General features: G+C 35.9%; 1 protein-coding gene across 8 annotated transcripts in view; it reads right to left on the reverse strand.

Moving 5' to 3' along the window:
• CSNK1A1 (casein kinase 1 alpha 1) overlaps positions 1 to 14,056 on the reverse strand; it is a 44,906-nt gene that overhangs the window by 5,303 nt on the left and 25,547 nt on the right. For 2 of the 8 annotated variants that reach the window (XR_006606614.1, XR_006606616.1), the window contains 6 exons: positions 11,421 to 11,560; positions 9,806 to 9,884; positions 8,534 to 8,608; positions 6,029 to 6,135; positions 4,475 to 4,587; positions 501 to 2,710 (listed from right to left, as the gene is read on the reverse strand). Coding sequence is in view for 4 of the 8 variants with exons in the window: in XM_045079559.1 (XP_044935494.1) it covers positions 2,676 to 2,710; positions 4,439 to 4,587; positions 6,029 to 6,135; positions 8,534 to 8,608; positions 9,806 to 9,884; positions 11,421 to 11,560 (585 nt within the window). In the remaining 4 variants the exon portion in view is untranslated. Of the gene's footprint in view, positions 1 to 499; positions 2,711 to 4,433; positions 4,588 to 6,028; positions 6,136 to 8,533; positions 8,609 to 9,805; positions 9,885 to 11,420; positions 11,561 to 14,056 lie in introns of those variants that run through there. The other 6 variants (XR_006606613.1, XR_006606615.1, XM_045079559.1 and 3 more) reach the window with 5 other exon arrangements.

Below are 14,056 nucleotides of genomic sequence, written 5' to 3' on the forward strand. Positions count from 1 at the left end.
AAATCAGAATCAGGCTTGGACAATTCTGAACCAGACTGGCACTATAAAAGTAAAGAAAAACAAACAACTACAGTAACTTTTCCTAACTAAACTAAAAATGTATTAAAAGTTGGGAAAGAGGGACGCCTGGGTGGCTCAGTTGGTTAAGCAGCTGCCTTCGGCTCAGGTCATGATCCCAGCGTCCTGGGATCGAGTCCCACATCGGGCTCCTTGCTCCGCAGGGAGCCTGCTTCTCCCTCTGACTCTGCCTGCCACTCTGCCTGTGCTTGCTCTTGCTCTCTCTCTCTCTGACAAATAAATAAATAAAATCTTAAAAAAAAAAAAAAAAAAAAGTTGGGAAAGGAGATAGATTTTACTTTTATCACTACAAATAAACAAGTATAGTATACAAATACACATTACCGCTAAAATGCATTAAAAAAAAAAAAGCCCAGACTAACGATCTGGTTTCTTTTGTCTTCCCTATTACAGAATTCTGAGGTTGTTGAATTTTAAAATACCTGTTACAACTGAGTCCTCCCCAACTGGTAGATGGTCTGGTAGTGGTCTACACCACTGAGTCACAGCAACACACTGTACTCTTCTAGGTCTTCCAACTGTTGTGGTATCCATCCAGACAATCTGACAAGTTGAAGTTTTTGACAGGTCCAGCAAGCCTTGGAGATGTGGGCTTCAGATCACCACAAATCAATTCTTGGACACTTCTCTTCACTTCCTGTTGGGTTACTGGGCTCTTTCCTCTCCAGTTGTACTGTCCACAGTGAAAAAAGGCTGACAAAAATTTCAGCAAGCAGATGTAGCTCCCTGGCACTTCTTTAGACTGAGTGTATTCAGAGAAGATCAGTTTCCAGATATTTCAAGGTCTTCCCCTGTGATTTAGGTTACGTTGCTGAGTTACCAGCCACGTTCCTAGCAGCAATTGGTGAAGTCAGAAAAAGTTAAGCTAGAGATAAATGGTAGGTGAATCCCAGTTAATACTGGAAGGCAATTCAAGGAAGACCACGGACATGGTAGGAAAATGTGATGGAAAAATTCTCCTATCTTCTATCAGCAATCTGACATCCATATATATTATGATAAAACTACACATGATATCAATGGTTGCAGTAGTGAACTGATGGATTAAGATGATGAGAAAAGAAATGTGAGGAACCAACTTGGCTTCACTACCTTCCGAAATTCTCCCCATCTCTGACCTCAACTAAAGAAATGGTGGATTTAACTGGATTCTGAATGTCCTAAAAGTATTTCCTTTTTCCTTTAGTACTTCTTAATGTCTTGAAAAGTACTTCTCCTGATAATCACATATAGTTGAAAAAAGTGAAATAAATTTCAAAGTGCCTCAGATATGAATCTTTTATTTTTTTCCTTAGTATGTATGAAAACAGTAATCATAATCTCATAGCACATGAGCACTTCAGATTAGTACAGACCATAGCATGCTTTACAAGAAATGCCTTGTTTCTTAGTTTTGATGGGCTTTGGAATGGAGTATTTCAAAAGATCTTATCTTTAGAAAAGTAATTAGCAAAGAAGTCTATTACATATAACAAGCCCATCTCAGCTAAGGCAGACTTTAAAGAGTCTTTGGACATTCTTAGTGAACTGCTGAAACAATCTACACTTTTCCATGGAATAAACATTTGATATAAATTTATCAAAAAATAGAAGTAATATAAATGTTAGTCACCACCACCATTTGGGGGATTTTTCCAGGAATACACATTCCTGCAATATATAGCCCTACTTACTGGAGATTCATTAAGAAACTCAATTCTCTGTGGAAAACCTGAGACTATAATACCATGAACGGAAACTGGTATGATGTATTTAAAAAGCATCTTCTAAAAATTTTAATTAGAAAATGTACTATGGTGTTATCATCATCACTGCAAGCAGATTTCTTGGAATCAGCAAATAGCTGAGCTGAATGAGCTCTTCCTTAAATAAAAAACTACTATACTGGACCTTGACAGAATGTGCTTTCAACCACTCTTACTAATTAGAGACTGAAATCAGGAGTAAGTAATCTAGAGTGACTGTCTTCAAACTACAGACCTCAGAAAAGATTTGGGGTTGGAGTTAAGGAAATGGGCTCTCCATTCTCATTCCATGCCACTCTCAAACCTGCTATACTTTTTTCCTAGCTTCATACCTAGGGGGTTTCATGTGATAGTTGTTTGGAACACTAAGCTCTATAACCAAAATAAATGTTTTCAAGAAGGAAAAGATCAAATACAACTCTGTTGTTTGTATTCTGTGGCATGGCACGTTTTAGCAGCAAGCAGTATTTCACTTGAAATCAAAATATACTACTTTCAAATGTTTCTCTGAAAGTAGTCAATGGTAAGTGTTACATTTTCTGCAAAGTCCAATTCTTCAAAATTTTACAGGTTGGTATTTATGAAAAATAATGTGTATAAACCCTGGGTCTAAAACTGCTACGAAAATTTTGCAAGATTTTCTTTTCTTTCTTTTTTAAAAAATTAAACTCTACCCCCAATGTGGGGCTCAAACTCATGACCCCAAAATCAAGAGCTGCATGCTCTGACTGAGCCAGCTAGGCACCCCAAACATCCTATAAGATTTTTAAGTTGCTTTTATGAAAAATAGTTACAATACAAAATTAAGGATTAAACTTAAGTTTAATTACAATTTCTTTCCAAGGAAACATACTAACTCAGTGGATCCAACTTCTCATCTTTAAGACCTAGATAAGGTAGAACAAAAATTCTTCTTGTTTATTGAGAAAGACACACAGTGGAACCAACTCAAAATAAGGGAATTCTTTCTGAAAGCTGCTGAATGCCTGAAGTGAAATGTTGTATATCAGAGGAGATTTCAATCTAATTTTAGTTCTAGAAACTGCAACTCATGATGATCCTATTATCCCAGCTAGCTTTAGGCAAAAATTGGTTTCATTTTATGAAAAAAAGCAAATACCCTATAAATATCAGGTGTAACAAGTCCTAAATCTAGAACGTTACACTGGTATGACCATTTCTGAGAGATACTACCTAGCAACCTACCTCATTAAGAGGTTGGCACTGTGATTAGTCATGCAATGATTAAAACACTCAAAAGGGACAATTAAGTCCCAACTGAGACGCAGAGGCAAGCGTTAGTGTCTGCTATCCTGAGCTGAAATTTCATCATCTAAGAACCCCCATTACATTAAGCCTTCAACTGCGAATCCTTCCCAAATACAGAAACATGGAAGAGAAGAATCTCAACTTCATTCCTAATAGATGAGCTGCTGGGATGAGGATGACATCAGTGAATTATACTTCTTGAACAGTATCCTCAGGTTAGTGTCTATTTTTAAATTACAAAACTTTAAAAAAAACACAATACTAAAAATATAGACCCACAGACTAAGTTCAGACTAAAGCAGTCATTCAGAAATTAAATAATTAGAAACCAAAGACCAAACCTTACCTGCCCACCACTTCCAGAAAGTAGGCAGGTATCAGGAGGTAAGCCCCAGAAAGGGCGGAAAGAAAAACAAAAACAATGAAACTGAGGAGTCGAACTGTACGGCAACAGTGACAAGAATGGAGCCGTGCCCTAACAGTTCCACTCTTTAGTAGCACTGAGAGTGCCAGAGACAAACTGGAAACAGACTAGTAGTAGTTTGGTGGCATTTGCCCCAAGTTTCTGTTCATTTTGCAAAGCCTAACAGCAGAATTCAATTCCATAATGAGCCCCCAGACCCTGAATATTTCCAAATCTTATAAAATAAGAGTCCAAAACAAAACAATTGTTTTGACATTAAGAACCTAATGTAGTTGAATAGTCTCTAAAAGAGACATCTGGTTTTCAACTTAGGAAAGACGCGTCCAGCTTTTCAGTTATTTGAGCATTTAAAGAGCACAAAGGAGATGCTCTGAAACTGAAAAGATAGACACTTTGGGGGCAATGCCAGACTCACCTCCGGGAATTAGATCATGTTCACAATTTCCCATTTTAAATGCTAAAACATTAACATGCAGAAAAATATTCTTAACACTGTTAGTCTGAAATAAAGTCCAAATACCATAACTAACCAGATTCATTATTAAAAATCAACAAGTGTTAGGTCTAGGATTTTGGATTGATTGATTATACCATATTCCCAACACCAAATGTTTATTTTGGAAAGGGTTAATGAATGAGTAAAAAAGATGCAGTTGTTAAAAATGACCCAAAATCCCAAGAGAATGATATAATATATACACACATATATGTATATACATATACATATATATATGAACAAGGACATTTGGGTTTAAAGTTAGTAGTCAAATTTTCCAAGGACGTCTTTTTTTAGAAACACAGAGCCAAATTTTTATTTATTTTAAAACCACCTCCTCGATCTAACACTGTTAGAAATGAATGAATCACCCAATTTTGTATTCAATTTGTTCCCTGTAACGTCACTTGGTTCTTGGCTACTAACCTTTCATGTTACTCTTGGTTTTGTCAGTTTGCTTGCCTGTGGGGGTTTGGGCCTGCTGACCCTGCCCACTTGAAGAGGCTGCCTGCTGTGCTGCTTTCTGCTTTAACATTGTCCAATCAAATGTGTAGTCATATTGGTGGTTCAGGGTCCTGGAAAACATAAAATGATATATGTCAATCCTTAATAATAGTCTAGTTAAATACTCTTGAGCTTTCAAGACAGTAAGGGCACTTTCTAAGGAAATCAGAGCATTTTCTCTTACGTATGGTAGCTTCTAGAAGATTTCATTCCATATACATGACTTTTTAACTGTTCAGTTCATTAATTCCACTTTTTACAAGTCACAAATGAAGGAGAATGATATCACCACTTCAGTCTGATGTATTCATTAAGAATAATCTTTTTCAAAAAGAAGCCACCTTTATTACTTTCTTGAAAGAGGCAGGGAGTGAGAATGAACTGCACCATGAAAACATGGAGTCAAACTGTCAATTATCTAGGGAACCACGCAACCAGGAGGTACCTCCTAAAAACTAATCAGATAAGTTTAAGAACACAAGCTTGTGGGGGAGATGTGTATGCTGGTGGCTTGGAAAGATGACTTTCCTGGGGTTAGAAAATTACCCCCAATTCTTACCCTCTTCCAACAAAGAATTCGGACCACATGTACTTTATTCCCTCCATGCTCAAGACCACTTCTGGGTTGCACCTAGGGAACCCTAGAGTCTGAGGCCTGCCTCCACACAATCATAGGCCCCCTAACTATCTTAATTAGTTAATTTTGTTATTAACAAAACAAGCTGTATTGTTATTAACAAAACAACTACAGCAAAGCTGTAGAGTTCCAAGGACCACCAATAAGCACTTCTAATATGAATGGCAATTATCGTGGAAAAGTTAGATTCTACTTGGAGTCTGAATCAACAGTTTCTCCATCCTAAACTAAATAAATTCCAAGCACATTTGCACCACAAATGGGAACATGCCAAACTCAGTCTCTTGATTTTTTAAAAAAATATTTTTTAATTAATTAATTAATTTAACAGACAGCGAGCAAGAGCAAGCACATGAGTGAGCAAAAGCAGGGGGAGCGGCAGAGGGAGGAGGCTCCCCACGGAGCAAGGAGCCCGATGTGGGGCTCAATCCCAGGACCCCAGGATCATGACCTGAGCTGAAGGCAGATGCTTAACTGACTGAACCACCCAGGTGCCCCTCTTGTAGAGTTTTTTCCAAACTCAGTTTCTTAAAATTTTATTGATATGGGTTAGGCCTGCTTTTAATTTGCTACTTGTCAGAACAGATGTGTTGGGTGGATTTAACTAGTTTCTCTCACTAGAGTCTACAGTCTTAAAAACACCCTAAAAACTGACCTGAAGGGGCACCTGGGTGGCTCAGTGGGTTAAAGCCTCTGCCTTCGGCTCAGGTCATGATCCCAAGGTCCTGAGTTCAAGCCCCGCATCAGGCTCTCTGCTCAGCGGGAAGCCTGCTTCCCTTCCTCTCTCTCTGCCCGCCTCTCTTCCTACCCGTGATCTCTGTCTGTCAAATAAATAAATAAAATCTTAAAAAAAAAACAAAACCAAAAAAACTGACCTGAAAAGAATGCGGAATAGCTGCCTCAGATACATGTAATCCGGGGCTTCCTCAAAGCGTAGCCCACGACAATAGTTTAAGTACATGGCAAATTCTGCAGGAAACCCCTACAAGTTCAAAAGTTAAAACACAAAGTAAAAAAAAAAAACAAGAAAACGTTTATTTAAGACAGGAAAATAAATAATTAAATACAAGTAAAAAGTGTTTTTGAGGAGAGTGTTTCACTACTTTGCCACAAGATCTGAGAACTAAACTATAATATGACTTGGTATCCTCATAAATCCTGACCACCTGATCATTACATCTTTTAATACTGGCAGGGGAAACATGGATCCTTTCCCTACAGTATAACGTTCTTAAATAATCTGGATATCCAACTTGCTATTATTCTATCAGTGTCTAATAATTCAATGGCAACAATGAAGAAATGATCAAATGAAAGCCACCAAGGTTCTTTTCCACAACAGGTCAATGAACTGGCACTTTCTCCCCAACTGTGTAATTACTTTATTTGGTGTAACTGTATATACCTATACAAACAGAAAAGTAAAATCACCAAGAGTACAAACATATAGCACAACCACTGTTGTCATACAGATCAATCACGAACAGACTGGGTTTGGATCTGGTTTTTTTCCGTAACATTATCATAATGCATATATAACATGTTCTGTTTTCCCACTAACATTATATTGCAATTACACTTCTGTGTTATTTCCAACTCTTCACAAGCTTCTGAATGGGTACATAATATCTAGACCAGTGAATACATCATAATTGTTTCCTATAACTATACATTTAGGTGATTAAAGTTTTTCTTTTATGAACATTATTAATAAGTACAGCTGTGGGCATAAACTCTTTATGTGCTCAGCTTCCCAGGAAAGATTCTCAAAAATGTATTTAGCACATCTATAAGCCTACAGATGTTAACCGCCAAAAAGCTTTTGCCAGCAGGAATGTAGAAAATCTCTTCCCACAACCTTCCAATTCTGAGAAACTTCTTACATGCAGGAGGTTAAGGTGGGAGAAAATGGACACACTTGCAGTACTTTTACTCACTGCATTGACATAAACAGATTTAATTTTTATGCTACTTCACTGCTCCAAGAGTGGACAGCTGAAGTGATAAATACATTGTACATTTTATTTAAACTCTTAACATGACTTTTAAAATTTGTAATATACATTCATGGTCTATGTTAATGTTAAGCAGCATGAATTTGCTTTTATGTGTATCACAAATAGAGCTAAACAACTACAAATCAAATAGTTTACTTCATGCATTCCTACCTTATGAAAACAGGCAAAACTTTATTAACATAAGAAAACTACCAATATCCTAAGTTATTACAGATATGAAATATGTAGTTACCACTGGACTATGAGACTGAAAATAATCTCACTACTTTATAGTAACACTAAAATTATGTGTTCACTGCACCCTCAATCAATTCTATGTGGCCAGTCTGTAAAGACCTAGCTCATTATTTCTAGATCAAAATTAAGACATAACCCAGAAGCAATGTACTAATCCTCCCTCTTTTCCTGTAAAAATGTCTGATTTTTCCAGTAATCCAAATCAATCATGATGTTGCACAGATATAGTAGTGTACAGAAAACAAATTTTGCTTCTTGAACTATACAGATTTTAAAGTTAACTGGGTGTACTATAACACATGAACATTTTATTCACTGACCTAAAATGTATCTCATAATTTAAAACAAATCCCAAAGAGACTCAGAAAAGATGACACCCTCTTACCCACCCCAACCCCTCCTCCTTTACTATAGATCTAAAGATGTGAAAAGCAAATTTGTGGACAGGGAGACATAAAAACATCACCTCTCCCCATTCCACAAAGTACTGTTTCAATATCATGTTCACTTCCCCCTTTTAACACCCAACTATATAATTATATCCTGTTTCCTAATAACTTCAGGTATGCAATTGTCTCAGAGAGGACCATGTGGTTTTCTTCCAATGGAAAATACCATGGTTATTCATCCTGACACAGCTCCTTCTCCATTCTCAACTAACAGGCTTCTCTAACGAAGTCTGAGATTTCAGGAAAATGAGCCTGACTCAAACTGTCATCTATACTGTTGGACACTGGCTATTTTGGATTGCTGTGATCTGCCTTTGTTTCTCTACTCCTTCATGTCCCCGACAATTGTCAATATCCCTTCTTTGCTAGCACCAGTTTAGGGTTAAGGAGAATATTTCCTAATTTTGTCAAAAATTGGTGAGGTTCCACTAGAAAACTTTACCTGCCCTCTTCTTCCTCTAAATCTTAACAGACTATAGGGTCCAAACAAACGAGAAACATAAAAGGCTTATTTAAAATGACCCATATATTCAAGCCACTCCAAGATACTTAGAATTACCAAAACATACGTTTTAAATGGCAAACAGGTACCGAGTAGGATGTTTAAATTCCAGACCTCTTGGATTATTTATATTAAGAAAGAAAAGAAAAGAAAATAGCCATTATGTACACTTACCTTACATAAAACTTCAACAGGAGTGGACATCTTCTTTTCACTAATCTTTTCGTATTTTTGCTTTTTTGTTGCAGCCTGTGGAAAAAAAGAATCAAACCAGAGACATACTTACTACTACTGAGAAGAACCTTTGGAGTTTAACCCACTAGACATAAATGTAAACTTGAGACTCAAGAGAAATCATAACCTAGAATAAAAAAAAAAAAAAAAAAAAAAAATCAAAGTACAATATACAAAAATCTTCCAACCCTAAGCTATTAGTTTTATGTGAGTTTCTACTTTAAAAACATTTTTAGCTGTTAGAAAAGAGTGAGTTAATAAGAACATGATTTAATGGGTGAAGTTAAATCTGAAATGAGTTTTCACGACCCATATTCAACACGAGGGAAGGAGATAAATAACCAAAAACAGTGCCCTTCATTTAGTAATATTATTATGTGAAGTAAAAATAATTTTCCAATGTAAAAATAATTCATATTGGTTAGAGCTACCCACACAAGCATGGAGCAACTGTTTGGTTCACAGATGCTCAAAAACCCAGAGACCATTTTCCTTTAAAGGACCAATAAAATGGGGCACCTGGGTGGCTCCGTCATTGAGTGCCCACTGTTGGCTCAGGTAATGATGCCAGGGTTCTGGGATCGAGCCCTGTGTCAGGCTCCTTGCCCTGCAGGAAGCCTGCTTCTCCCTTTCCCATTCCCCCTGCTTGGGTTCCCTGTCTCACTATGTGTGTCTCTCTCAGATAAATAAAATCAATCTTTAAAAATAAATAAATAAATAAATAAAGGACCAATAAAGTGTCAAAATAGCCTTTAAATTCTAGGACACGGTAAGTTATCATTAACAGACACAAGTCAAGATGAAAGTCCTAATTAATAGAAACAAATGTTAGGATAATTAAGATAGCTAGTATTACTAGAAGAACCAGTTTTACTACACATAAAAGTATGTATTTTCAACATACTGGAAATACATCAAAATGAGACCGTCTCCACCTTTAATTAGCCCATGTCAATTTCCATTCAGATAAAACTACTGGTTACCAATGGGTACCTGCTTACTATTCTAAAGGAAATTATTCTTTAGGCCTGACTACAGGATTCGATTAACTTTATTCTTGCTAAAATGATCATATTTTATCTTCCCAAAAGATAAAAAGTAAAGATAATTCACTCTCGAAAAGCCTCATGTTTGAAAGGGATCTTAAAGTTCATCCCCAATATGTATTTTTATTCTTAAAACAAAAAACTGGTAACGAGAGTCTCATTTTACCTTTAGTCCTTGCCATGGCAGGCTGGTTCTATTAAAATACATCAAAACATATCCTAATGATTCCATGTCATCTCGGCGACTAGAAAAGAAAATGTAAAGTTATGAGTTAGAATTATTATGGAAATGTGAAAGAAAGGCAGGTACCCAAGAAGTTTTCCCAAGTGAGGAAAAAGAACAATTTGGTGACTTGTGAAAGAAGGCACTTAAAGTTTAAAAAAAAAAAAAGAAAAAAGAAGAAGAAGTTGTTCATAAAGAGTTACTTTTAAACAAAATTTTCTCACAGAACACGAAATCATAAAATCCAATAGTCCTGCAATTTGATTTCCAAAGAACAAAAAGGATTTAGCTGAACAACTTTCTAAATGAAGTTAATGAAGATGGAAGAACAAAGTAGAAGGCCACTTTTAAGTTTTATAGAAGCTTATAAAAAAGAACTTGAGGGGGTGCCTGGGTGGCTCGGCTGGTTAAGCAACTGCCTTTGGCTCAGGTCATGACTGCAGAGATCGAGTCCCACATCAGGCTCCCTGCCCCACAGGGAGTCTGCTTCTCCCTCTGACCTTCTCCCCTCTCATGCTCTCTCTCACTAATAAATAAAAATCTTTTAAAAAATGAAATAAAATAAACTTGAGGAATCCTGAAATAAATTAACATTTTATTTATTTATAAAAAGATTTTGTTTATTTATTTAAAACAGAACTGAGACAACACAAGCAGGGGGAGTGGTAGGCACAGGGAGAGGCTCCCCCTGGGTGGTTCAGTCTGCCTTCGGTTCAGGTCATGATCCCAGGGTCCTGGGATCAAGTCTCTCATCCTGCTCCCTGCTCAGTGAGGAGTCTGCTTCTCCCTTGGCCTGCAGCTCCCCCTGCCTGTGCTCTTTCTCTCTGACAAATAAAATCTTTAAAAAATAAAATAAAACTAATTAAACATCTATATGAATATATACACCCACATACACTGAACATTTCCTAAGCTTAAAATTCTTCTCTTCAAGTTCCCTAACCCGGAAGCCTATCGTTTATCATTTCTATGCTTGTTTTAAGGAGCAAAAACTGACTGAGAAAAGACAACGACAAAAAACCAGGAATAGAAAATAGAAGACAGAAAAAGCAAAGAGATCACGACAATGTTTACCTCAATCCAGATCCTATTAATTTACATAGGAGTGAGGGTAAAACATGAGAGGATGGCCCTCTTGGTCCATCAGGACTCAGATAATCTTTTCTTTGTAAAAATAAGAAACTAATACATTCTTCTCCAAAACTTAACTTGTATTACTAAAACATAAAAAAGTCCAAGATCAGCATTAAGAAAGTAAGTACTATCTTCAGCTGCAAGAAAAAAATATACATCAAGATAAAACTGCATGTATGCTAACTTTCCATCAGGTAGTATTTTCTCCCCAAGAGACAACCTTTAACAAAAACAAAAGGTCTCTCATTTACTTGGCTTCTCAGCAGGGATTAAAGCCAACAGGTAAAAGGATTAACAAGCAACCTTCAAATCCTCAGTCAAAAAACATCTTTATGCATCAGAAGAAACTAGTTAAACTATTTCCCAAAACCCTTTAGTGACTACGGCTATGGAGCTGATTTACACATTAATTTTTCAAACTCACCTCTGTTCAATACCAAGATGTGCATTGATGCTAGCGTATCGGGCAGTGCCAGTGAGATTTTTATCTTCTCTGTATGGTATGTGTTGCCTTGTCCTGTTGTCTCTGTACTTTTTGGCCAAACCAAAATCAATAAGGAATAACTTTAAAAGAAAATAAAGAGGTATTAGGCTTCCAACCTTGTTCAAATGAACTGCTTCTTAGTCATTAAATGGCATTTATACTATCTAGTTCAACTGTATCAAAATAAAGTATCACAGGCAGAAAACATGAATAAACTTAACACTTCAACAGGCTTCTACTAGTCCTCATCAATAGAACAAGTTAAAAGAAAACAGTTAAGTGGTTGATCCTTGTAAGTTGAACCAACTTCACAGGCCCAGTTACTACACACTCAGGAGCCTGTCTTTAGAAGAGTATTGGAGAAATATATACATGTTTGATAGAGCTGAAAAGTGTGCTGTGTACCATGATGAAATCTGTCATCCTGTTACTGTCGGTAAACAAGCATGAGGTTTCAAAAACTAAACATAAACTATGTGGAATTCTTCCATTTTACAAAGGCCATTCTTCATTCAGTATGCCAACAGAATGTTCATTATTTAAAATTAGACAACTCTAAGTTTGATACGGACAACAAAACCAAGATTTTTATTAACAAAAAATAAGGACTTTTTAAAAAAAAGCATGCATTACATTCTACAACTACTCACTGACATTTATCCATGTATCAAGTTAACCTTCTAGGAAATACAGTAAGTTGATAAAAAATCTTTAAGAAGTACTTAGTATTTGCTTATATCAAGATAACTTAGAATTAGTTTAAAGGAGCTAATAACTAAAAACCAGAATAATATTTTAGAACAGAATAATATTTAGTGCTGTCTTATTTATATGGTACACAGGGAATAAGATACTCATTTACAATGTAGCTAATTTTAAAAGTAACTGGAGTTTATTCTTCATGATTAACACTTTAAAAGGAGGGAAAAAACCTGGTTTTGATCAAAAAGAAAGAAAATCCAAAATACATTCATATTTACCTACCTTCTAAAGCAAAATAAACTTCAATTTTTAGTCTTGATCATAAATTCACTTATTAAAGTGATGTTTACAAAAATTATCCAACAAGGCAGGTCTATGTGGCCTTACAGTATACAGTCTTAGACTTTTTTCTTCCTAGTTATACCTACATTTTATAGTTCTTTCCATTAAGTAAATTTTGGATCACTTCTGCCTAGTTTATAAACTGTGATGTCCTAGGAAACCTGTTACCTAGCCTACCAGGGTCTGTGTAAGAATAAATAAAGTGACTGATTTAGAGAAAAGATGTGATCAAATATTTGCCTCTCTTAGGAGCATGAAAAACACTTTGACCAAGGGGTTCCTGGCTGGCTCAGTTGTAAGAGCATGACACTCAATCTCAGGGTTGTTTAAACCCTATATTGGGCATAGAGAGTACTTAAATATAAACAAATCTTGGAAGGAAGGAAGGAAAGAAGGAAGGAAAGGAGAAGGGGGGGAGAAGAAGAGAAGAGGGAAAAAACACTTGTATCAGGCAGGCATTGTACCCTAGCCTTAACTGGACATCGGGATGGGAAAGACATTGAGGTTTGTGCTTGTGTCACCAGTGTAACAAGGAGATGCTTATTTTCACCTGGTCTACTATAAAAGAATGAAGACTAAATTTTTAATAAAATTTAAATGGATGAGGGCTCTCTAGTAAGATTAAATTCACTTCCTCAGCAATTGCATTATTATACGTCTATGAGAAAGTCTTACAAAACAAAGAGAAATAAAGCTCACACTCAAGTGGGCTCAGCATACAAATATTAAAATGAGCAAAATACATTTCTGTTAAGCAAACCAAAAATTATGACTTAAGTTCTCCAGATTCACAATGAAAAGAAAAGGCGGCAAAACAAATACAAAAGGACATCCAGCTTCACAGTATCTTTAAGAATACCCCTAAGAATTATGTGGGTTTTAAACAAAAGATGATTAGGACATAGACCCTCCTCTAAAGGATATTTTCTGGGATTGCTTCTGTTAGTACTTCAAAGCAGAGGAGAAGACAGGAACAACTCTCACGTGATTATACCTAATAGTTTCATTCCTTGTCTAAGTCTGTATTCATTTCAGCAGCTCCATTTGCAACTCAGTAACCAGACATTTTCTCAGAACTTTATAAAAGATTATTTTATGAAAACTCAGCATTTACTAGAGTTCTTTCTTTCCACAACTCTAAAGGATGAAATGTAATTTATTAAGAAAACAAACACTATCTCTTAAATATCTCCAACTTTATTACAAAACAAAAGCTACAAACCAAATCAACTCTAAACTTTCTCTTATAAAAACTGAGAATGAATGAGTCAGAAAAAAAGAATTAAACTGCTAAACAGAGCTATCTTAAGAGCGAATAACTGAAGAGGAAGATTATTTAAAATAAAAAAAAATCTAAATCTCTGGGTAGTTCATCATCTGGTACTATCAAGCTTCTTTAGCAGCCCTCTCTGCTTTGAATTTAAAAATGAATATAAACATAATGGAAGTGTTTACATGACACCACCAGTACAACCAAAGATACAACCAAACAGCCATAAATATATAAAGAATCAAACAAGGAAAAGTCAATA

This window comes from Mustela putorius, unplaced genomic scaffold, assembly GCF_011764305.1.
Source record: "Mustela putorius furo isolate JIRA1106 unplaced genomic scaffold, ASM1176430v1.1 tig00000407_pilon_pilon_pilon, whole genome shotgun sequence".
NCBI classification, from domain to species: Eukaryota; Metazoa; Chordata; class Mammalia; order Carnivora; family Mustelidae; genus Mustela; species Mustela putorius.